Genomic DNA, 21952 nt, shown 5'->3' with positions numbered 1-21952 from the left:
CATTGGGCACGGATGCTATAGATCCGACTACAGAATTCAATATTTGACAAAGAGCTAGCTGATCGAGTCTGACTCGAGTCTGACTCGAGGTCATCACTGCACGTCTAAGCACCGATGTCACGTTCTTCGTCTTTCAGCCTCACCTTTGAATCAAGGTCCCTTCATGCTCGAACGGCTGATACCTAACACACTGGCACTTACGATACGACACAACACCAGTCAACCGACCTTTCGGTAACCCGGGAGGATCCAGCTCCACGGCGCCACTGATAAACTCGTCGGTCAACGCGGCGGCAAGGCGGTAAGCTTAAATTCTGTATTGTCACTCGACAATTCTCCGGCCCGAACTGTACGAATGAGTTGTACGTGGATTAGGATTCCCACGTGTCGTACCGTATCGGTCGGACGAGCAGTTGAGAGTAAGCTGGGGGTTACTCAAAACTCTTCCAGCTCCAGTTCTAGAGAGCCTCGAAGCTTTTTCTTTTGCATGGGGCGTACGTACATGCCCGCGGCGCGTATGTCGCCGTTGCATCAAGCCGCGAGATGACTGGTCAGTCGGTTCATCTGGGCTCGCTCACTTATCTGGGATTACGTGAGAGATTGATCAATGCCCTCAGATATCCCTCGCCCTACGCCTTACGAAATGCCCAGCATGTAAAATCCTGATCGCCGTTAATTGCCCATTTTCGTATAGTGATCAAATTCCAAATGCATTCTTCAATTCGAAGCACATGCATATAACGATATGAGATAGCTGCGAGGTATTCGCGGAGAGGCTGTCGATCATGCGTAAATGTACCGCCTTGTGGTGTGTTTCTAGTTAGCTTCCCCTTTTTAGTGTCGAGGCTGATTGCGCGTCCCTCCCCCCTCTTGAGAGACTTGCGTGTTTCTGGCCAATGACAGCTTTGCCACAGTTTTCGAACGTCGAATCCCACTGCTCCTGTCCGGTGATTTGCTAAGCTAGTCATTTCTCTTCCTGGGTAATGCTACGTTGCTTGCTTCGGCTCTTCACATATCCTCTCTATTTGGGGGCTTGGCAGTCCTTTCTAATTCGAAAATCTGCGGCTGACTTACACATACAGCACGTATGCTGTAGTTACGGACGTATATCATGTAACATTATCAAGCGAGCTAGAGTCCGGTCCGCAATGCGTCGAAATTGCCTCCTCGTCATTACAAGACCTCATATACCCGAAACAAGGATGAAGATTCCTTCTCGCCAAAGATCGGACGAACACCACGGCATGAAATAAAATCGCATTTACTACGATTAACGAAAAAAAAATATCGGGCGTGTTCGTACCAAGCAGAAGTGGTTTCTCTTTCGAATTCTCTCTCGGATTGAGCCGACCCAAACGGCCGAGACAAGTCACTCGTCCACCGCCAAGAGAGGTTCGTCATCTGTGTGGGTTTACGTAGGTACATGCAGTAGCTAGGTATGTACGTAGGAAGGTAGGTATCCTCAAGCCGTTCAAGGTTCCAAGCTTGCCGTCCAAGCGAACTCTAGTGATACGTGTAGATATTTCGCTATTTCAACCAACCCAATACCTACCGCTACCAAAATCAGCCAGCGAGCAACGTATTCTTCTAATTAGCAGCAAGAGTGCTGGCCTAGCCATATAGCGCGTACGGGATAGACGACAGCCGGGTCCAAGTAGCCTATCTACCAAGTACAAACGTGGTGCTAATAGTGTCAACGCAACGAATCAACACTTACACATAGGCTCATTAAACAGCCTGACAGGGGACTGCGTCTGTCCTCCCCAGGACGCGCGTCTCTGCTTTCGGGCACGAAGCACACGGACTTTGTCTAGTGGAGCCGTCGCCCTAGGCCAGAAATATCCCTGTCGATCTCCAAATGACGGCATAAGATCGAAAATCCCCTGTTCGATTTCACAGTGACGGGTTGCGACCTCATAAACTACGGTGCACGCAATCGTAGGGGTCGTAATACGGTACGAGTCCCTTTAAGACAGCCTTGCTAGCCTCGTTGTTTAATGACGCGCAGCAATATCGTCTCTTCGAAGTTATCACATATCTTTACTCCGTTCCCGAATAGCCGGACACAAATGCCTACGTCCGTCTTCTTATGTTTCGATATTTCAAACGCCGAGCCTGGACCCTGGAATCCCCATCGTCTCTTATCTTGATGACCTGGTTTGCTCACCCGCCTAGGTGTAAACGATATCTCGCCAAGTCTTTTATATATGACATTGTCTAGCGAGCCGCAACCGATCCACCACGTTCACCACAACGCCTCCAACAACTATATATGATAAGGCACCTCACTATTAAACCCCCAAGGAACCCCCATCCTGTCAACCCACGCGCGCTTCTGAGATATTGACCTACGGTGAAACCAGTCCGGTTCGCTAGTTCGGGAAGCCTTCACAAACTTCCATGATATGTCTAACACAATCTAGTCACCCTACCTCGCATTGGGTAAAAGGGGATATGTCGCAATGTCTTCAAATTCTGCTCTATCGTAACAATTAACCGTATGCAACAGAAAATAGAAAATTATCGCGTTGCTCCCCGGACTGGGATAGCAGGGCCACCGAGGTGGATCCTATTCGGACATAGTAACAAGGAACTGAAAGCTCAAGCCCAGACGAGCCTGGGATGTTCTATTTTAGAAATATTCGATCCTCTGAGCTATGTAATTAGTGTGGGTGCGTATTAAGGGTAGCCCTCCATAATTTTGCTAGCCATCTAAATTATACATATGGAGACCTGGCGTCCCCATTCCCAGGACATGTTACTCTGGAGAAAGATTTAGAGTTGATGGTCCGAGTATTATGCTAAAAATGTGACCATCAGACGACCGGGAAGCTACCTAGTCACAAGGTCCTAGTAGGTTCTTTTGAATTCACCGAGGTACCAAGTGTTCCTATAATTGTTTACCTACATACGCATGGCTAGCTAAGGGCTCCGAGAGCATTCTACGCGCTATATTCCTCCTAACATATGATAATCAAGGTGGCTATGTAGGCCTTACCGGGAGTCACACCGACTCAGCTGTACCCTCCGGCTTGTAAAGAATGAGCATCTCTCAAGGTGCCTTGCGGAACTCCTAGCCTACCCTCGCCTGTTATGTCGCTTTAATCTGTACAATCTCACCTAAATGGAGAGGCTGTAAATTAAGGCCGAGTGCAACAGTAGTTCGCCACTATCAGTCTGTTTGATGTTGGCTAGATTGATCGCTCCGATAGGATAGGTAGGTAGGTAGTTGGCGGTCCAAAGGTGTCTGGGTTGAACGTGTTCTTTGTATTAATCTATGGCATTGGAACTTTTGAGAACACAATTGATAGCTAGGTATGCCCTCTTATCTGACGCTTTCCGTCGGTGAATAGTCCCTTCGCCTGATATGTAGTATTAATGAAACTTGAAGGTCTTATTCTGAACGTAACGGTGGAATTATTTTTCTACGGCACAGAGGCTTAATACCGCTTTATCAATCACGCATTAGTCCCGATACACATAGAGCTCAAATAAATACATTTAATTGATGTATTAAACTATAATGTCTGAAGAGAATTGTACATTCTAGGACTTCTAGGCTTAATCAGGCGATGAACCCTATCTTGAATAGAAGCATTTTCGGGGAGATCTCCGACTACCATTAGCTCTCCTAGGATCTTCAAGAAAAAGATACCTACCTACACATAGATCTTAAATAGATGTCACGATGGTTCTGGACTCTCGAGCTTGGGTAGTATTTATAATTCTAAGATAAGTATCAATCATTTGTGAGGTAATCTAAAAAGGTTACATTGTCATTCTTTCAACGCCGTCATTCCAATGTCCGTATCAAAAAAGCGTACTTGATCTTGTCTACTAAAATTAGGGAAACGCCCTTTCTTCTCGACTGCTCGCTACAACTTAATATGCATCCTATTCCAAGAGGTTTTAGAGTGCTTGTTTCGATCACTATCTTGCGAATTTCTGTTAGGTCTGTTCTACCTATCAGTCACGGAGCTTTTTTAGACCACTTACCTAATAACAGCCTTAGTACAACTGTCGTAGTAAATCATGCATAGCAACCTATTATCCATAAGCCTAGAACATGCCGTATTTAAATAAAGACCTGGTAATCAATTCCCCCATCGGATGTTACTTACCTATGGTAGGTAACTGGATGAATCTAGATGTCGTATGTCATCTGAGCAAACTACTACTAACTACCTCTAATCAGTGTGAAGGGGGAAGGATAACGGTAGACAATATCAGCAAGGAGCCAATTTAAGAACACGATTGCTTCTATACGTACTTAATAATATATTCATTTCGATAGTTACAGTTCGCCGTCTACCTAGGTCTACTATCATACATCCCGTCATCATCCCTCTGCATTTCGGTATCATCAAGTTTCGTTGGGGTTTGTTGGCCAAATGATCAGTCAAACAGCCTCATGACTTTAGTTTCCAAATTAAATATACCTAGGTAACCTTTTTCGTTTGTAGACATACGAACTCACATACTTTTAGTCACTGTAGTATTCCTATGCCTCTGCCAGTACGCACTTCGTGTATCTAATCACTTAGGTTAGATAAGTCATGCCCCTTCGGACATGAATACTCTCCTCATCATCAATCATCATGAAGCGCCATCGTTGGGTATCTTGCTTTTGCGGTATAGCTCCCACGTAAGTCTTTCATATTAACATACTAGTTTCTCTTCTATTGAACGATACGCTATAACATCTATGACCGGATCTAACCTACCGAGGCTAAAACAGATACATACTTCCTCGCTTGCTGAATAGATAATCGGAGTTATGTTATAACTATGGGTGCGAGAACTGCCTTATTTGGTTTTGATATATTGCCCGGTGCTCAAAAAGGGGTTGGTGGAGCAATAGGCTAGAGACTAACCAGCATACAGACACCTTTAGTATAATGTTGAAGCGGAACATATATCTCTTCCACTTTATAAGGTGCATGTTGGGCATGAGTCGCCAGGTAGGTAGGTATGCAGATAGGCAGATACTAAGACGTGCTAGATTGCCTTAATTAATCAAGACTGATTCATTACCTCCATGGCTTTGATTCTTGCACTTCACTTTACCGCGTATTCTTCTTGAACCCACCTAACAGGCGTCAATTTAGTCTGTTCGATATGTAACTGCGGCTTTTACTCTCATAATGCCTTTGGAAGAAAACTGAGTAACCTTGGGAACCTTGTGACTTTACCTTTGAGCGTTCTGAAGTGTAGCTATCTACCTACTCACTCCTGCAAAGATTTAGTTCCATATTAGGAACCTAGGTACCTAGCTAGGTATCAAGTAATCATTGCCACACTGCGTTCGTCTTACCCTTCTAAGACAATCTTCAACTGAAGACTAATCAGATCACTACTGAAGAAAGATAATCAAGATCGAAGTAATTTCTCGACTTTAGTTACTCAGATTCATGTTGATGGGTCATGAGCCAATGTAATAATGATCAAGTAACAGTTCATAGTTTTTCCGAAGTCAAAAGGGTGTGTAGAACCATGTGGTATTCACTGGATGATCCATGTAGAAGCTGCCAATGTCCTAAGTTGTCCTTAGCATGCGAAGATAAGAGCTTGCTAGTCATCCCAACATTCCATTGAGTTAATCATGAAGTCAAAAAAGGAACGATAGAACAAGACAAAGGAAGAGAGACAATGGGGGTAGAGTAGAGACGAGAAACTACTACGGAACCACTACCTCTTTGTTTAGCTCATGATCTAGACCTCAAGCCACCTGTTTACCTACACCGGTTGGACAATAACTAGAGCTATCCCGAAATGCTAGAATGTATTGTTCTGTATAGGTAGCTGCTCTAAGTATGATATACAAGTGATTCGATGGTGCTCTTCTCCGGCGCATCTCCGGGTGGGTGTAGTCAAGATATGTAGTTGTGTTCGGACGGATTGAACACGTTGAATACCGCCGCTAAATAATAAGCAGTGATTAGTGTATAATTTCTATTGCATCTTCCTAATCTGGATTTTGAATTAGGTGCTATTAAATAAAAGGACATGACAATTCTACCTATGGATCAAATCATAAATGTTAAAGAGGAAGAGTTAGGAGCCCTGTTATTAGTGAGCGCTATTGGCGCTTAGGTTAGACGTCCGCCGAAACAGCTCAGGATACGGCTAAAGCAATTTATTGATTTATTGAATATTACATAAATGGTTAATCATTTTACGGGAAAACACTTCATCAGTGCCTTCCGTTCTAGCGTCAGGCAACGTTTTGACTTCGTGTACAGTGGCGCGTTTGGTCAGCGACGACCACCAGCAAATTCCAGAAGTTTACGCGGCTACTTGCTTTATAAACAAGGCTTACGTTATGGCTTCCTGGCATCGCAGTTTCTCAAATGGATGAGCAGGCTCCCGCTACTTTTACTTCTTGATTTATTTCTTGATTTCTATTCTTTTGGACTTCCCCACATCTTCATTCTTATTTCTGTAAAATGGCGGAAATAGATCCTTTGATCTTTTCGTATTCGCACTTGGCGAACTTCCCCCGAGAAAAGGAGGCTTTACATACTCTTAAAAAAGTCGCTTCCTTGGTGAAGCCTTTGATGAGGGCGAGAGGATGGAAAGTTGGGCAGCTGACCGAGTTCTTCCCGGAACAACACAATCTCTTAGGTAGGATGCGGAAGCGTCAGTATCGGAATGACTGCGAGCTAACATGATAAATCATGATAGGCCTAAATGTAGGTCGCGGGCAGAGAATATGTCTCCGACTTCGGTATCATAGCGATCGTAACCAATTTGTCCCCATCGAACAAGTAATCGATACGATGCTTCACGAGCTAGCGCATAACGTTCACGGCCCACACGACGAGAAATTCCATGCTCTGTGGAATCAGTTACGGGAAGAACATGAGGCGCTTATAATGAAAGGATATACCGGCGAAGGGTTCTTGTCGGCGGGCCATCGACTCGGCGGTAGGAGGATACCCATGGATGAAGCTCGTAGGATGGCTCGGGCATCCGCGGAGAAGCGCCGCACGCTGAACGCAGGCTCCGGTCAACGACTGGGCGGTAACGCTCCCGGACCAGGCCAGGATATTAGAAGGGTTATTGTTAGCGCGGTCGAACGCCGTAATAATTCTCTCCGAGGCTGCGCGAATGACAACCGACCACAAAACGAGATTCAGCAAATCGCCGACACGGCAACTAAAAATGGGTTCAGGACACAAGCAGAAGAGGACGCCGCGAACGATGCCGCAATAGCACAGGCTCTTTGGGAGCTCGTCCAAGAAGAAGAGATGGCTAAGAAAGGCAACGATTACATTCCTCCCAGCTCCAGCATCCAAACTTGGGATGACGGCGGTGGCTCTTCTAGTTCGGCGCCGGGGCCACCTGAGCCTTCGCGTAAACCTGAGAAGAGCGTAAGTAGAGGATCTACGTGGACGTGCGATATCTGTACCCTCGTGAATCCGGCTAGTTTCCTATGTTGCGACGCATGTGGCATGGAACGAGGCGAGAAGATCACCCAAGACCTCGCCGGGAGATCGACAAAGGGACAGCCAACATTTATTGATCTGACCCAGTCCCCATCGGCGAATAAGCGTAGTGTTTCTACCTCAAAACCGGGTTCGAGACCGACGGCAGGACCACCCATACCACATTCTACGAGACCACCCGCGCCAACATGGACATGCACGTTCTGTGGACGGGTCAGAGAGAAACAATGGTGGTCCTGCGACCTATGCGGAACTATCAAGCAGCAATCGTAATGATGGAGATGATGGTTGTATCACGATTTTCACGAATTTGCTGAATACCCTTTTGAACTTTTGACGATATACTCGTCGGTTGGTTACTTGTCAGCCTATCTATTATCTAGCCTAGGAACTTGGAATATACTCATATATCCGTGATAAGCAGCTATGTAAACAATCACATCGTATTTGAACTTCGTCTTTCACGAGCCTAATCCGCCCACCTTGCTGGCCCGCCTCGACGACCCGGGGATCATCGAATAGGGCATACCCTAATTTAAGGGGTCTCTGTTCTAAGTCCCATCTACTTAATATCCATGTATCTACCTAGGACCCTTGCGTACGACTCAGGTAATATATGCGAGTAACTAATTATTCTAGGTACTGTTACCAGATCTTGTATACCCATCTTCATCTCGAAAAGCTTCATTCAGTTAGTCTATGGAGTATAGAGTGGATCATAGTCTGCGGGTTTGTGGCAATCGATTACCATATGTGAAGCTATGATATCATATTAATCCGAGAATACATGTGTTTGTATTTCCATTTTTTCACTCCTCAACACGTGTGGTTACATTGCTGATAGAATGCGACTGATCGATATTTCGAGAAGCATCCTCGACCCAGCTGCGCGCAATTCGTTATATATCAGCCAACCGATCTGGCCTGACGATACATCATGATGCAGGATCACAATGCAGGATGAGTACAACCTCCAGGGTCAGGATGGGTAGAATGAGGCAAAAAGCTGATCCTTTAAGCACGTAAGGCTGGACAATCTGACAATCCTAGTCCCGGCTGTCGATGCCGCACCTTATTACGTGCCTAGTAACGGAACGCGGGAGTGGCCAGACAGCCAGGCAGGGCGGGGAAATGGACGGAGTTGAGGGTCTGAGGGTGTGCTGGGTGTGAGGCACAGAGAGCAGCTGGAACTGGCAGCTGTGACTGTTCGGGAGATTATCGTGCTACGACGTCATTCTGGGGCTGATCCCACATGGCTGTCGTTGCAACCGCTTATCGATCTACCTGACGCTAAAATTCTAAACCCCTGTACGATAATTGTGCTATGATGTAGATGTATAAGTACCTTTCATCTGTAGGTCCTGATATGGGATCCGAGATGTTTTCGACGGCAAGTCGCAGCATCAAGTTTTACGATGCTGCTGCTATCCGATGGGCGAAGTTGTGTAATGGATGGCTAAGACTGAAGTCACCGAAATTCTATTTCGCCTTAGGTAGATTGTCTAGCGGTTTAGGTTGTTTTAGTTCAATACGGCCTATCCCTCACATGGATTTAGCTAGATGGCTATGCACCATCGATAGTGTGTAACCTTTTCCGGCTCGTCCTCCAATCACGGGGAGAATCTGGTCGAGTAACCTACCGATTCGGTACCCGGTACGGTAGTTGTCTTAGGTGCCTAGATTGCCTAAGACCCTGCTAGGTCCACTTTCAATTCCTACGATCGTCTCTCATTCGATCGCCAAACATGGTCTAACATAGCTTGCGAAGGACCCCTGAATGGATATTGCAGTTCCCGCATGTTGGGCATCGGCCCTGTTATGTCGTCCTGGTCGTCCTAAAGCTTTGAAAACCGAGGGACCTGTTGTATTACATTATCATAACATGAACGTATGAACCTTAGCCCTTGCAAACCTTGAGTTTCGAACCAAGATCGCGTTTGTAAACCGAAAACATTCTCTTGTACAACACAAGATCAGAAGGTTCTAACTAATAACGGCGTAGTTCCCGGCCAACTGTATCAGGTAAGCTCTAAGCTCCTTCCCCGTTATGTATGTTCTACCTACCTACAAACAAGGATTAGCTATATGCAAGTGCGTACCTTAGGGATGTACCAGGTACGGCGTGTGAGCTGAGTGAGCTGCATTTAGGTAGGTACGGTCTGGACCATCCAATGCCGCACACCGACAACGGTACGTTCTTTTTTTTCACTGAGACTCCAACAGATCTAACCTAATTGAATTTCTTCTTCCATTCCTCTATTCCTCAACTCTACAACTCTGTCCTACGTCCTGCCCCTGCCCGAACAGACATAGAGACCAGAACAAAGCCCGCACCGCGGCGTCGTTCGCATATACATACGTATTCCGAGGGGTTGGACGAACGCTGCGGGAAACTTGACCCTTCTTAAATCCTCTTCGAAGGAACTCGTTCCTCAATACGGCATTGGTAGTTCTCTTTAGGCCTAGTGTTACCGAACGTTCGAGACCGTCTGCCGTAGTCCCGTGGATGGTGCGCTGGCCGGCGTGGATCTGACATTAGACAGGCATTTAGATACTAGAAGAATCCTTTAGCCAACCGTTGCCTCCGGCCGCTGCGTATTCACCTGTATTGCCGATCGATTCATGGCCACCCGACTAGCAGAACCTTAAGAAAACCTCTCGTCGGATCTTTCGCTAGGAAGGCTAGGAAGTATTGGAAATACCGGAAACTGGAAATACCTCGCTCCAATTCCTTAACCTGACGACTGACGACCGACGTGCGGGCTGTGCTTTCTGTTGTAGCCGTTGTGGCTCATGGGCTTTTCTCTATCTGTGTCCTCTGCTTCGGCGACATGACGTCTCCAAATTCTCTGAGCGTCCCGAGTTCTATATCCGTATCCATGATCTCGGAATCCTCGACTACTCCAGCTCCAGATTTTGTCCCACCCCCGAACCAGCGTTTGGACGAGAACCGCAGACCCGCCCTCTTTTCAATCGACCAACGATCTTGTCTTCGGGATGGCGATCCTCTTCCCATTAACCCTAGTTTTATGTCCGGGGACACGCCGTATATGCCGCCGATGAAGGAGAGGCGTTCTGCCTCCGCAAGTCCTCTGAGATTAACCATGCCCCTTATCTCGCCGGGACAGCTCGCCTACTCCGCCATGCAATTCTTACCCGTGCCTCTGCTGGTTCTCAATACTCTGAAGACCGTCGTCTTGGCGAACGAGTCTATGGGAAAGCTGCTGGGCATGGTCGGCGATGCGCCCCTACCCGAGGATGATCCTGCCATGCTGTGCGAGAGCCTTCGGGGGCAGACGCTCTCCCAGATTGGCATTGACATGGTTCAGGATGGTAAGCCGATTTGGGTTTCTTGGGAGTCGTTTCTGGATGAATTAATACTCGAGATGCGCCCGCAACAAGAGATCGATACCTCGGCGTCGAAGTTTAATCATGTAGGCGCAGAGGCAACACACACGGCAGGTGCTGCGAAATCGGAGCTTCCCGGTGGCGCTTCGGGTAAGCCGTCGACGAGTTCTGTCGTGGACGTGGTAGTGCTACCAAAGAACTTCGACGTCGCCGGAGTTCCTAGATCGAAAAGGTCTGAGTACCAGACGTATGCGAAAATGATCATTTCGATATGGGAGATCGAAAATCAACAAACCTATTTTACCCTGACCTTCACCAACACAGGATCGTCTCCGTCGTCTGCCCCGCCAACTAGGCGGGTCCGTGTCGCTCGGCCATCCACGCTCGAGGCCGCCGAACGTAGATCTATTTTCAATTCCAATCCGCCGTCGCTTGGCTCCGGTCGTTCTTCAAGTTCGCCGTCCTTTGGCGATAGTCCCATTTCTATTACGGTCTCTTCAGGCTCGTTTCCCCCAAACGGGCCTCCCTCACGTCTACCTCAATCGAGCACTCCGTCGTACCTCCAGAAGTTGACCATCATAAAAGATGCGCTTCTAGACAAGACCGAGACGCCGATATTTTCCATGTGGGTAGATGGCAGCGCCCCCGTCATGAACCGAGCGGCTCGGGAACTGTTCATAACTACTACGGGCGGGTCCTATCAGGATGGATATGATCTCCTTCCCAGGTGGGAAGTTTGGGACGGTGACTTCAACAGAAAATACAGCCCGGCAGAGTTTCCTATTTCCGTACTTCTAAGAGAGCGGAAGCCTTTCCCTTCTTGGAGAATTGGCATGTACGACAAGGCGAAGGATGCTCGTATCGTATATGATGTACTTGGTGAGCTGATTACGGAGGATGAGACCGGAGAAGTCATTGCCGGCATAATCACCTGTCGCAACGTAACGGGCATGGCCCAGGAGATTACAGAAATAAGGATAGCGGACAAGGAAAGGTTTCAATTGATCTGCGATACGATGCCCCAGATGGTCTGGACTACTAGGCCGGACGGGCTGCATGATTTCTTTAATAGCCGATGGTACGATTACACTGGATTATCGCCGGAAGAGTCGATGGGTATCAATTGGAAATGCGCGTTCCATCCAGACGATATACCCGCTAGTAAAAGACGGTGGGAGCACAGCATAGCTACCGGGGAGCCGTACACTACTGAGTATCGATGTCGTGGCAAAGATGGCAAGTATAGATGGATGTTAGGACGTGCGTTACCGCTCAAGAATAAACATACAGGGAAGATTGAAAAATGGTTCGGGACTTGCACCGACGTGCACGAGGCTCTCGAGGCGAAGGTGGCCGCGAAGCAAACGAGAGAACAACTTCTTAGCGTCCTTATACATGCGCAGACTACGATCTTCGCCGTCGATCACGACCTCAAGGTTACGATGTTGGAAGGCGCGTTGACTTGGGATCCCGCGAGAGGCGGCGATGATCCCGACGGAACAGACCCGCGGACGTATGTTGGAAAGAGCATCGACACAGTATTCACCAACTTAAATCCGCACCTTCGCTTGGACGAATTACCTGAATTCCTCGAGCCGTTGAAGCGGGTCTTGGCTGGAGAACAGACATCGGAAACGGTGCATGAGCACAGATTGGGTAAGTATACGCGCAACTGAAATAGGACTCTATTAACGATCGTTTAGATGACTGTTACTACCGCACTAGGTTCTTGCCGCACGTGGACAAATTCCAGCAGCACGGTCAGCTTACCGTGTCACACATCAAAGGCGCCATCGGTGTCATCATGGACGTTACCGAGTTGAAGAAACGAGAGCAAGATCTCGAAGTGCAGGTCAAGGAGAAGAGGCAGCTCAAGGCTAACGAAGCGGCGGCTAAAGAAGCGAGTCGTTTGAAGAGTCAATTCTTGGCAAACGTAGGAATCCTTTTCAGTTTGATTTTTCTTTTCTTTTCTTTTCCAATCTATTTTTGGTTCCTTGGGGATATACGCAAGTATTGACGAAATATTATTAGATGTCGCATGAAATCCGAACGCCGATTACCGGGGTGATAGGAATGGCCGAGCTTCTTCTCGACTCACCTCTTAACGAAGAGCAGCGAGAATATGCGGAGAACCTAAGTCGATCCGCTAACGCGTTACTAACCGTCATCAACGATATTCTAGACTTCTCCAAGGTCGAGTCCGGGCGTCTCGATATCGAAGAGGTCCAATTCTCTCTCTCAGTAGTGGTGCAAGATGTTTCCAAGATGCTGAGTTTTGCGGCCGAGAGGAAAAGCCTGGACTTCCAGTCCGACATAGCAGCTGATATTGAAAAGGACCTCGTAGTCCTCGGAGATCCCGGCCGCGTCCGACAGATTATTACGAATCTCCTCACTAATAGCATTAAATTTACAAACATTGGCTACGTCAAGTTTTCGGTTTTGAAAGAAAGGGAGACAAGTGATACTCTCGAGGTTAAATTTGTTATTGAAGACACGGGCATCGGGATTGAAGAGGACGTGTTGAAGCGCCTCTTTCAGCCGTTCAGTCAAGGAGATCCGTCTACCGCCAGGAAATTTGGAGGAACAGGATTGGGATTAACAATATCGAAGAACCTCGTTGATCTAATGCGTGGAAGAATCACGCTAGAGTCTACGATCGGCAATGGCACTACTGCCACCTTTTGGATACCATTCAACAAACCGCAAAATCCGCAGCGGGACGGGCTTGTCGATATAGGTCACATATCCGAGCGATTACAATCAGAGATGAGTGTTTCATGTAATAGTTCAGAGCACGAACATTTCTTAGGGACGGCGCCCGCAGATAAGGGACCGTTAGATAAGCCGAGACGGCCTCGGCCAAAGAGACCAGCTAATCTAATGGCACCTTTCGCCTACGAAATAGAAGACCTTCCTAAATCGGAAAGAGCCAAGATTCAAGTTCTTGTTGTCGAGGATAAGTGAGTTGACTACCTCCCAGGTCTAGACACTCCGGTACCCCCATAGTCTTCTAACATGACATCTCTAGCGCGGTTAATCAACAAATCGCAACTAAGACTATCAAGAAACTTGGCTTTAAGGTCTGTGCGGTGTGGAACGGGAAGGAGGCTCTCGAACATCTCGAAGCGTGCAGGGAGGGCAAGCATATCAAGCCGGATATCATTCTTATGGATGTACAGATGCCGGTAGTCGATGGATACCAGTGCACTCATATATTACGGCATCATGTCCCATACAAAGCATACGCCCACGATGTGCCCATCGTGGCTATGACGGCCTCGGCTATACAAGGAGATAAAGAGAAGTGTAAGAAGGCAGGTATGGACGATTACTTGGCTAAGCCTGTCAAGAGTAATACCCTTGAGAGAATGCTAGTGAGGTGGAGCAAGTCCCGTCGAAAATTAGAATCGATATCGTCTTCCTCGGCCAACCAGTCCGTTTCGGACTGTTCGGAATCGGCAGATAGGTGCGTCAGTACGGGCCTCCCTACGCTAGCCACGTTTGGGTTTACGTCGATATATAATCCCAAAACGCCATCGGAGCATGCGCCGCGTCGCGACCTGGAAGGCTCTCCGGAAGACCCTCTTATGAATTTCCCCACACCTCGACCGATAACGTCGCGGAAAGGATCAAACGAGATGAACCCATTTTCTTTCGGGATCTCTCAACCATCCAGGTCGCTTGATAGCAACGAGCTAGCCATGCAGCTGAGAGATGATAAGCTCATCGACGCTGCTGACAGTCGTAACAATAAGAATCCCGGAAAGACGTCCATGTCGCACTCTTTCCCCGAAGGCGATTCCTTGACGGAGGCTAACGTTCTCCTGTTGGAGCAGACGAGGATGAAGGGGTCTCCGGGTAGATCACCCGTTAGGAAAACATGAAATCGAGACATGCCGTCACGACAAGGCGTTTGGAGTACTTTTGCTTTGCTGCTTTAAGGGCTTGCATCTATGGCTGGTGGGCCGGATCACTGGGAGGAGCCAAAAGGTTGGATTATCCGATAACAGCACAATAATATCTTAAAAGGCGCCATTGCAAGACGATGCGCGCCCACAAATTTGTTTCGTGCGGCCGGCGTTATAGAAGGAAATCGAATGCAGAGCCGGCGTTGGTGGCTATGATAACCCCTCCGCTTTGCTTCAAATGGGTTCGGACCTCTGGCGTTTAGACGGTTTGGGAGGTGAAAAAATCACGCATATTGCCTTATCGAGCTTTACGCTTCGAGGGCTGGACGGTATGACTTATTTATGGCTTATGGCCTGTCTGATTAGGCGCCATATTGCTCGAGCATAGAGGTGATGCCCTAGGCGCTCAGCAATATATGTATGATGCGGTAGGTAGGTTCGCCGCAAGCGCTTAGGTACCCTTAAAGCTTATTACGTAGTGATAATAAAAGATATCTACATTGAACGATCTTTGCTCTGATCGTAAAGCTGCGAAAGAAGTAGAAAGAAACTGAAAGTAACGCACTGGTATCGAAGAGGTGGTCTTCGCGATAGGGGTTTAAATTTGACTGTATCAGATGCTAACGCCCTCAACTAGAAATTCTAGTTTTTTCGAACCAATACGGGAGGTTAGGTATGCGAATAATAGTTCAATATAAAGAATTGTGCTTTTATTTTACCCGCGATAATTCTATATCAAGTATGCGGGTGGTCTGAACGATACTTTCCCGAGTCCTTCCTCATCTATCTATCTCCGAGTGGTTGATCACCCAGAGAACGTATCTTAAATTCTTTTTTTACCGGCCCTCTCCTCCCACCCGGGGAAAAGCTCCCAGCGACCCCTTTCCAGGCCACCACTTCTAATGGTGAACCAGGTCCGTCCTCTCCTGACGATACGAGTCGGCGACCAGGAAGGCCAGCTCCAGAGCCTGCTTCTCGTTGAGGCGCGGGTCGCAGAAGCTCGTGTAATTCGTGCTCAGGTCGTCCTCGGCCAGGCCCTCGCTGCCGCCCAGACACTCGGTCACGGCGTCGCCCGTGAGCTCGAGGTGCACGCCGCCCAGGTAGCTGCCCTCCTCGCGGTGGACGCGCAGGGTCTCCCGCAGCTCGGTGAAGATGTCGCCGAAGCGCCGCGTCTTGATGCCCGTGGATGTGGATTGCGTGTTCCCGTGCATCGGGTCGCATTGCCAGATGCATAGCCCGCGGTACTCGGACCCCTCGACGGCGCGGATGTGCGAGGGTAGGAGTGATGCTACCTTCGAGGCGCCGTACCGCGTTATCAGCGTGATTTTGCCGACTTCGCGCTGTGGGTTTAGGGCGCGTAGGAGCGAGAGTAGGTCTGATGTCGGTGTTGTGGGGCCTACTTTCACGCCGATCGGGTTCGCGATGCCTCGGAAGAATTCGACGTGCGCGCCGTCGACTTGCCGCGTGCGGTCCCCGATCCAGAGGAAGTGCGCCGAGGTGTCGTAGTATTGTTTTCCGGGCGTCCGGGTCTTGGACTCGCCGCCATCATCACCACCACCACTGCTACCGTTAGCGACGCTGCTCTCGTCGTCCAGGCGCACGACGGGCGTCTCGACGAGGCGCGTGAGCGCTTCCTCGTACTCGAGCAGCAGGCCCTCGTGGCTCGTGTACAGGTCGACGGTGTCGAGCTTGGGGCTCCGGTCGGCGCCGACGGTGTGCATGAAGCGCAGCATGTCCTGCAGGAAGCGCACGGCCTCGGTGTACTTGGCCTTCAGCTGCGGGTCCCGCACGTGCCCGAGCGTCCAGTCCAGCGGCCGGTGCAGGTCCGCGATGCCGGCCGCGAGCGCGGACCGCACGTAGTTTAGGGTTGCGGCGGAGTGGTGGTAGGCTCTAAAAAAAGGTGGGGTCATTGTGAGTTTTTACTACTATGTAAATGGCTTTTTCGCTTTGCGACGAAGTGGGTAGGTAGGTAGATTCTAGGTAGCCATACTTTACAAGCCTTTGCGGGTCCAAGTCTCGCTCCTCGAGTTGGTAACCGTTCAGGATATCACCCCTGAACGAGGGGACCTCCTTCGTCTCGCCGTTGATGACGACCTTCTCATGGGGACTGGAGCGCGGCTTCGCGTACTGCCCGGCCATGCGGCCAATGCGCACGACGCGCTTGTTGGCGCCCCATACTAGAACTAAACTCATCTGCAGCAGAAGCTTGATCTTGGACTCAATGGCATCGGCGCGGCAGTAGTCGAAGAGCTCGGCGCAGTCGCCTCCCTGCAAGAGAAAGGCTTTGCCGCGGGCCACGTCCCTCAGACTGGCCTTCAGCCGGTCGATCTCCTGCGGGTGCACGACGGGCGGCAGCCGGCTCAGCTCTGCGGTGGCGCGCTTCACGCCGTTCGGGTCCGGGTACACGGCCTCCTGCTTGATAGGTTTAGAACGCCAGGACGAGGGCGTCCAGGGTAAGCCGGATGCGGACTCGGCCATGTTTGCGTTGTGCGGCAGGTGGGCAATGAGAAGGGATTAAGAGCGATTGAGAAAGACTGGCGGGGCCAATTGACTATAAGTGAGGGATTTTAAACATACGATGTGCTACACGAAGTAATCAAATGCGTTATGAAGGCTTAGTATGAGTCACTTGACGTGAGAAGAAGCCACTGAATATAGTATATGCATTTTATGTATTATGTTACCTAATCGGGATGAGTGTTCACTACAAGGGACCCCTGAGACTGACGTACGCCGTGGTTTCCTGGTCTCTGTGCTATGCAATAATTGGGGGTTGCTAAGGTACGGTTATCTTATATTGCATTTCTGGGATTTAACAGCTCAAAGTTGCCCCGCATCAATTGACGCTTCCTCACAAAATAATATAATTGAACATCTCCAAGCAACAAACAGCAGAAAAACAGACGAAATGGCCGAACCACAACCGAAAAGCGTGCACGAAGGGGCCGGAGATGTCGAAGACGAGGTCCAAACCACCGCGAAGTCGGCTGAGGATCGCAAGGCAGCGGCGGCAATGGCCAGCCTCGATGCGCGGGGAGACGACGCGGGCTCGGGCAACGCTGTCGATCAAGAAGCTGCTAGCAAAGCTATAAAGAGCCTCGGAAGCGGTGCTCCCGGTGAGAAAAAGGAGGTCAAGAAGGTTAAGGTAGACGCTGCTGATGTAGCTTTACTGGTATGCTTGGCTTGATTTATCGTCCCTGGCGATTGAAATGGGGCGATATAAATACATAATTACGAATACTAACAATCCTTGGTGGGATGATAGGTCGACGAACTAGATCTTACTAAAGTCAAAGCAACTGAGCTGCTTAAGGCGCATGACGGCGATGCGGTGCTGGCTATGAAGGCTTTCATCGCTACGTGAGGGTGATTACGAAAGGAGAGTCAGCAAAAGGAAAATTCCGTATTGTCGCGTAAGAGGCGGCGTGGCTGCGTCGGTCTGGCGGGGCGATAGAGAAAATGGATATACCCAACCGCCTCAGTTATATGAGGGTACTCTACATTTCGAGGATTAGCGAATGGATGCCTCTGTCTTACCGTGGCCTATTCGTATCGCTAATGGAGCATACTGCAGGCCTTTTGGCCGTCGAAGCTCAGTGCCAAGAGAAGAGAGTATCATTTGGGGGTTAGCATCTAAAATCAACAATGGAAATAAGAGCCTTCAGTTGTATGGCCAAAGTGCCTAGGCACCCTGAGCATTACCAATACACCCATCGTCGATACGGCGGACGACTGTGGTTGTTCTTATCTTATATCCGATGAGCCTCAACAAGTAAATGAGTGAAGAATACGACGTGATCACTTGCCTGGCGTCACCTTTGAAGTTCTACGCTAACCTTCTAATGATCTCTTCGCAGTTCAGGTTTTTTAAATTAAGGATAACCACCCGATCCAATCTGTGAGCCAGCATCTATTTTATGTTTATGGCCGATGAGGCCCATTCGCTGTTAAGAAATCGGCTTTAAATCTACCCTTCCTCTATTATTAAATCTTTAGAAATCCTGACACTATCCTCGGGTCCAAGTTCCCGCACTAAATAGAATATGGTCTAGAAGATCGCCAGTTTAGCGTCACAGGGGTTCGGACGCCATAACTAGGCGCGGGAGAATTATCTGACGACCTTATTCAGCATATCATCTTATTAATCAAACTCATCTACCTTTGTCGACGATACCATCGTGGGGCCAAATGAGTCCACAGGATCATCAAACTAATTCTACACCCTAGGAAGAATTACATGACCCCTATGCAATCAACATTACCGGGCCCTCCCCTCGAGGAGCGGGCTTGTCGTAATGGAGACCGAGTTCGTATCATAACGTTCTATAAGAATCTTGGTCTTCTTAGGTAGAAAACATGTATTCCTATCAAAGAGCATCACACCAGAGTTGCGGACGAGGACTTCTAGACTCCGAACCCTAATCTTATGCACGTCATGCATTTCACAAGATTCGCGCTGCCGGTCTTAGCCACCCTGGCCCAGGCGACAGCAGACCTCACGAAATGGGACGACTGGGAGCACGGCCGAGTCGCTCTTCAGGACGTTAGCATTCACTTCCGGTACGCGGGCTCCGGTCCTCCACTGCTCCTCATCCACGGGAACCCGCAGTTCAGCCTGACGTGGCAATTCATCGGGCCCGTCCTCGCGCAGAACTACACCGTCATCGCGCCCGACAACCGCGGCGCCGGCGACTCCAGCATCCCGCCCGACGGCAACTACAGCGCCGCCGCCATGGCCGCCGACCTCAAGGCAGTCCTGGACTTCCTGAACGTCAGTTCTGCGTACGTGTTCTCGCACGACAAGGGCGTGGGCCCCGCCTTCGCGCTCGCGGCCCAGAACCCGGGGCTGGTGAGGCGCCTCGGCGTCGCCGAGTACGTGCTCCCGGGCTTCGGGTACGAGACCGCGGCCACGCCCGCGCCGTACTGGGACCTGTACCAGAACCCGCAGCTGGCCTTCTTCCAGATCCCGGACTTCGCGGAGTTCCTGATGAGCGGCAAGGAGAGGCGGTTTCTGGAGTGGTATTTTTACCACGGCAGTTACGCGGGCCCGACGGCGTTCTCGGAGGATACGGTGAGCAGGTACGCGAGCAGTATCGGGAAACCGGGGTTCTTGAGGGCTATGCTGGGCCCGTTCTCCGCGGCGGCGGTGGCGGATGATCATGCGTTTTTTAATGCGACGTTGGGCGTGAGTCCCCTGAGCGTACCGACGTTGGCGCTTGGTGGGGAGGCGAGTTATGGGGTGTTGAGTGTGCTGCGGGAGTCTTTCGGGCCTGTTGCTAGTGATCTGGAGATTGATATTGTTCCGAAGGCTGGTCATTGGATTGGTATGTTTTCTCCCCTTGTCTTTTCGTCGGAGCAAAGGTTGCCTACCTATGTACGGACCGCTAACATGCTTGATACAGCCGATGAGAATCCGGTCTGGGTTGCGAACCGCGTTGGGCGATTCTTGGCTAATGATTCGTCTCCTATAGACGCTGTCGACTTGTCCTATCTCAAGGACGCGGTGACGTTGAAAGTGGGCTATTTCGGAACGCTGAGAAATGCTGCTCTGGGGGGATTTACGGTATCGTGATTGCAACAGATCGTCACTAAATAAGGAGACTCGCGTTTAAAGCATGGTCATACTGCAAGGAAACCATCATTCGCATAAAATCTGCTAAAATTTTTATTATCTAATTCTTGATAGATCTAAGTAGATTGATTCTCTGGCAACATAACGCACATCTAGCACCATTTGCCATATCCACAAATTACTTGATATAGTGTTTTTCGTGGTGTTTTTATTGAGAGAAACATCTAAACAGCTATGTAGGTAATCCTGAGTGAGATTGACAAACTTTCGAATGGATAGGTATAGCGACAACTCATATGCAACCAAAGACTCACCATTTCCTAGGTACTCACTCTATAATTGCTTCCTCAAACGTTTGGTGTCTATTGCAGTGGGAAATGTCGTTTCTGTTTGTGTTTTAAAGACAACATTGCGATTTTGACATGTATGGGTAGCTAGAGAAACAATTACGCCGTGCTGCTTCCTGTTCGTTCCTATATAATGTTCGGGCCCCTGAGTCCAATGTACCATGATAGAATTATCTTCAAGGCAGTAAAATGGCGTATCTGTCGGTTCCTCGACGAGACCCTGTCGATAATGGGGAAGCTGTCCATCTTGCCCTTGAAGAAGCTGGGATATCTTATTCCGTTGGCGATTCTACCGACCTTATTGGCCTTACCAATGAGCCTCCTCCGGTTTTATTGCCGGATGACGGGAGCGGTCCTACATCAGGAACTCTAAGGATATTGCGAAATAATTGTATGAAAATCCAACTCTGTGGCCACGGCAGCGAAAATTTCCATAGAATTCATGCTACTGCAGAGCTAACTTTCCTTTGCTTTAACACTGCTTTGTATGAATGGAGAGAGGAAGACACTGAAGGGCTATCAGAACAAGAGCAGAGGCGAATGAGAGGGGATTGGGGCCGAGACTGGGTTGATAGTGTTTTGCCTCATCATCTTGACCAGTTCCAAAACAATCTCCCACCCCCTGCACCCCCCAATTACCCTTGGTTACATGGCGATGAGCTGTCTTACGCAGATTTGTTGCTGTTTCAAGTAAGTGCTATCTGACTCAAATTTTATAATGATGTTTTGGAATGACTGATAAAAATTCGACGTAGTGCATCGATGAAACCAAGCATCTATTCCCAAAAGCCATGAACCAAGCTAGGAGGTCCGGAAGATACGGTCGAATCTTTAGGGTCTATGACAGCGTAAAGCAGCGATCCAGGATATCAAGCTATCTTAATAGCCAGAGAAGACGAGACAATACTGCTGGGATTTATTGTTATCATGAGGAGATGGATTTGGAGAGCACAGCATGGTCGGTGATGAATGGTGGCTGAGTTCAGCTCTAGGAGTATGAAGCATGAGGAGGTTATCGGAAAGGTTTATGAATGAAGGACTGTGGCAATAGTGTAATCAATACCTAGGTAGACTTTGACATTGCCAAACTTCCGCATTCAATCATTCGGATAGTTTCGCTTTTAGAAGTAGGTAGTTTTAGGAGAGCATCATAGTGCGAGATGACAAGCAGAAATAGATAAATAAATAGAAACGAACGTTAAGAAGCCAATCCTGAGGCACTATTGATCATCACCTGCCTACTGAACCTCGGCTATTGGGTAATTCTTTACCACCCCCTTTCAGGATCCTTGATAACGTGCCCGTTCATCAGGGGTTTGATCCTCTATA

General features: G+C 48.9%; 6 protein-coding genes across 6 annotated transcripts; 5 read left to right on the top strand and 1 right to left on the bottom strand.

The window, feature by feature from the left end:
• The first annotated feature begins 6223 nt into the window (after positions 1-6223).
• Positions 6224-7869, top strand: F4807DRAFT_442537 (WLM-domain-containing protein). The gene is made up of 2 exons (XM_047999480.1): positions 6224-6624; positions 6685-7869. The coding sequence occupies exons 1-2, from the start codon at positions 6447-6449 to the stop codon at positions 7719-7721; spliced, it is 1215 nt and encodes a 404-aa protein (XP_047850160.1). The 5' UTR covers positions 6224-6446; the 3' UTR covers positions 7722-7869.
• A 2629-nt stretch (positions 7870-10498) lies between these two features.
• On the top strand, positions 10499-14680 carry F4807DRAFT_453901 (uncharacterized protein; the record flags this gene model as incomplete). Its single annotated transcript, XM_048000512.1, has 4 exons — positions 10499-12452; positions 12500-12729; positions 12828-13756; positions 13825-14680. The coding sequence occupies 4 exons, from the start codon at positions 10499-10501 to the stop codon at positions 14678-14680; spliced, it is 3969 nt and encodes a 1322-aa protein (XP_047850159.1).
• Positions 14681-15296: 616 nt separating this feature from the next.
• F4807DRAFT_442532 (3-deoxy-7-phosphoheptulonate synthase) lies at positions 15297-17390 on the bottom strand. The gene is made up of 2 exons (XM_047999479.1): positions 16695-17390; positions 15297-16594 (listed from the first exon to the last, which is right to left on the bottom strand). Exons 1-2 carry the CDS (start codon positions 17180-17182, stop codon positions 15604-15606), a joined length of 1479 nt encoding a protein of 492 aa, XP_047850158.1. The 5' UTR covers positions 17183-17390; the 3' UTR covers positions 15297-15603.
• A 222-nt stretch (positions 17391-17612) lies between these two features.
• Positions 17613-18068, top strand: F4807DRAFT_464518 (uncharacterized protein; the record flags this gene model as incomplete). Its single annotated transcript, XM_048002137.1, has 2 exons — positions 17613-17876; positions 17970-18068. 2 exons carry the CDS (start codon positions 17613-17615, stop codon positions 18066-18068), a joined length of 363 nt encoding a protein of 120 aa, XP_047850157.1.
• Positions 18069-18532: 464 nt separating this feature from the next.
• On the top strand, positions 18533-20324 carry F4807DRAFT_277836 (putative hydrolase). Its single transcript, XM_047994648.1, has 2 exons — positions 18533-20028; positions 20107-20324. The coding sequence occupies exons 1-2, from the start codon at positions 19131-19133 to the stop codon at positions 20274-20276; spliced, it is 1068 nt and encodes a 355-aa protein (XP_047850156.1). The 5' UTR covers positions 18533-19130; the 3' UTR covers positions 20277-20324.
• Positions 20325-20812: 488 nt separating this feature from the next.
• Positions 20813-21603, top strand: F4807DRAFT_464516 (uncharacterized protein; the record flags this gene model as incomplete). Its single annotated transcript, XM_048002136.1, has 2 exons — positions 20813-21313; positions 21379-21603. The coding sequence occupies 2 exons, from the start codon at positions 20813-20815 to the stop codon at positions 21601-21603; spliced, it is 726 nt and encodes a 241-aa protein (XP_047850155.1).
• Positions 21604-21952: the final 349 nt, after the last annotated feature.

This window comes from Annulohypoxylon truncatum (genome assembly GCF_022578515.1).
Source record: "Annulohypoxylon truncatum strain CBS 140777 unplaced genomic scaffold F4807scaffold_41, whole genome shotgun sequence".
NCBI lineage: Eukaryota > Fungi > Ascomycota > Sordariomycetes > Xylariales > Hypoxylaceae > Annulohypoxylon > Annulohypoxylon truncatum.
The sequence above is the reverse complement of the archived record's forward strand: the minus strand, read 5'-3'. Positions and strand labels throughout refer to the sequence as shown.